The 2,197-nt window shown below is 34.9% G+C and overlaps 1 protein-coding gene across 1 annotated transcript in view; it reads left to right on the top strand.

The window, feature by feature from the left end:
- LOC113812672 (melanopsin-A-like) overlaps positions 1-1,668 on the top strand; it is a 116,002-nt gene extending 114,334 nt beyond the window's left edge. The window contains exon 9 of the mRNA XM_070135629.1: positions 511-1,668. Coding sequence (XP_069991730.1) covers positions 511-520 — 10 coding nt within the window. The 3' untranslated portion in view covers positions 521-1,668. The remainder of the gene's footprint in view (positions 1-510) is intronic.
- Positions 1,669-2,197: the final 529 nt, after the last annotated feature.

Below are 2,197 nucleotides of genomic sequence, written 5' to 3'. Positions count from 1 at the left end.
CATATATATATATATATATATATAGATATAGATAGATAGATAGATAGATAAATAGATAAATAGATAAATAGATAAATAGATAGATAGATGCCTAGATGCATAGATAGATAGATAGATAGATAGATAAATAAATATATAGATAGATGCATAGATAGATAGATAGATAGTTAGAAAGATAGATAGATAGATATAGATATACATATATATATATATTTATATATCAATGTGTATAAATATATATATATATATATATATATATATATATATATTATATATATATATATATATATATATATATATATATATATATATATAAGTAGATAGATAGATAGATATACAGATAGCTAGATAGATAGACCGATAGACACACATCGTAAAGACACTAGCACCTGTGCCTCTGCGCATTCTCTCTTCTTGGATCCACTCCCATTGACGCCTTTCCTCTCTAGCCCCAGACCCCCCCCCCCCCCGTCGACCAAACCTCACCCTAGGCCTTCTCTGCTCCCCCAGGCTAGCGTGAGCCCCGAGCCCCTTCGAGGACCCCCCTGCAGCCGCGGAGAACTGAGGAGGAGAGAGACCCCGTGGCAGAGCGTCGAGTCCCCCGGGCCCCGAGAGGCACTCCACGCGAGAGAACGAGGACGAGGGCGACGGCGTCCTCCTGCAGCAGGTAGTCCGCTCGTCGGAAAGGGTCGTCGAAGTACCGAAGAAAAGGGGCGTGGGAGAGCGCGCGAGTCGTCGACGAGTAAGGAAGGGGTCGAGGAGGAGGAGAAGAAGAAGAGGTCGTCGACGAGAGAAACGAGTCGTCGACGAAGAGAAGAAGGTCGTGTGAGATGAGAAAGAGGGATCGAAAAAGGTCGGAATAATGGCACGACGCACGCGATGGCGTCGAGTGCGTGTGGCTTGGATATTCGCCGATTTCTCGTGTCGAAGAAAGAGAGAATCGGCAGAAAATCGGAAGAGGATCTTTCCTCTTAATTCATCCCTCTAAGTGAACAATCATCGTAAAAAAAAATATATTTGAAGATTCATTTCCATTTTTACGGGTGACGAAATGATCAAATTCTCTTCGATTGCGAGAAAGCAGTCGTCCAATAGAAATATAAGATAAAAGAAGGAAATACTAGGAATAAATGAATTAGTGAACAGAAAAAAATATATAATGCGTATTATCCCTGAATTTACCAGGAATCATCAAATCACGTTGCTCAATGCCTATTCCGAGGACAAGAAAAAAAAGGAAAAAAAAAAGACATAACGAGTCCATCTATTTCTGTCCTCTGATTGCTCTCATAAAATTATATATCAATAAGGATAAGAGACACATGGCAAGGCACTTATACTATAACAATTATAAGAGTTTCTAAATAGGTTATACTATATGAACAAGAACACTCTGTGAGTGTCGTAAGTTCTCGAACAGTTCTCTTTTTTTTTTAACTCTTAAGAACTGTTCTATCTCGACAAGCGCATTTGACATAAATGCACTCAAGATTAGATCAGACGGGTCGAGTCTTAAGTGGGTTTCTAGATACCGCTGTTCAGCACACAAAGACATGAGGACGTGTGTGCTCTCACACGCGCATACGCGGTCACAAGCACTCACACGTGAAGACACACACACACACACAAATATGTATAGATAGATAGATAGATATTTATTCATTTTCTACGGGAGTATACACGTTTGTTGGCACACATGCATGCATATGTTCGTACATACATGAATACAATCAGACATATATATATATATATATATATATATATATATATATATATATATATATATATATATATATATATATATATATATATATACGTATGTCACATCTAATATGTATGTAAACACAAACACAAATACGCATTATTTTGTGCATATGCATACATACATACATATACACACACAAATATATATATATATATATATATATATATATATATATATATATATATATATATATATATATATATATATATATATGCATACATATGTGTGTATATATATATATATATATATATATATATATACATATATATATGAATATATGCATATATATATATATATATATATATATATATATATATATATATATATATATATATATATGTGTATATATATGATGTATGTATGTATGTTCCCCCGCAGTATTACACACACAAACACGGAAAACAAAAATCACACAGAGGGAGAACAATAGCT

Source organism: Penaeus vannamei, chromosome 20 (assembly GCF_042767895.1).
Source record: "Penaeus vannamei isolate JL-2024 chromosome 20, ASM4276789v1, whole genome shotgun sequence".
NCBI lineage: Eukaryota > Metazoa > Arthropoda > Malacostraca > Decapoda > Penaeidae > Penaeus > Penaeus vannamei.
This window is presented reverse-complemented; position numbering and strand designations above follow the sequence as displayed.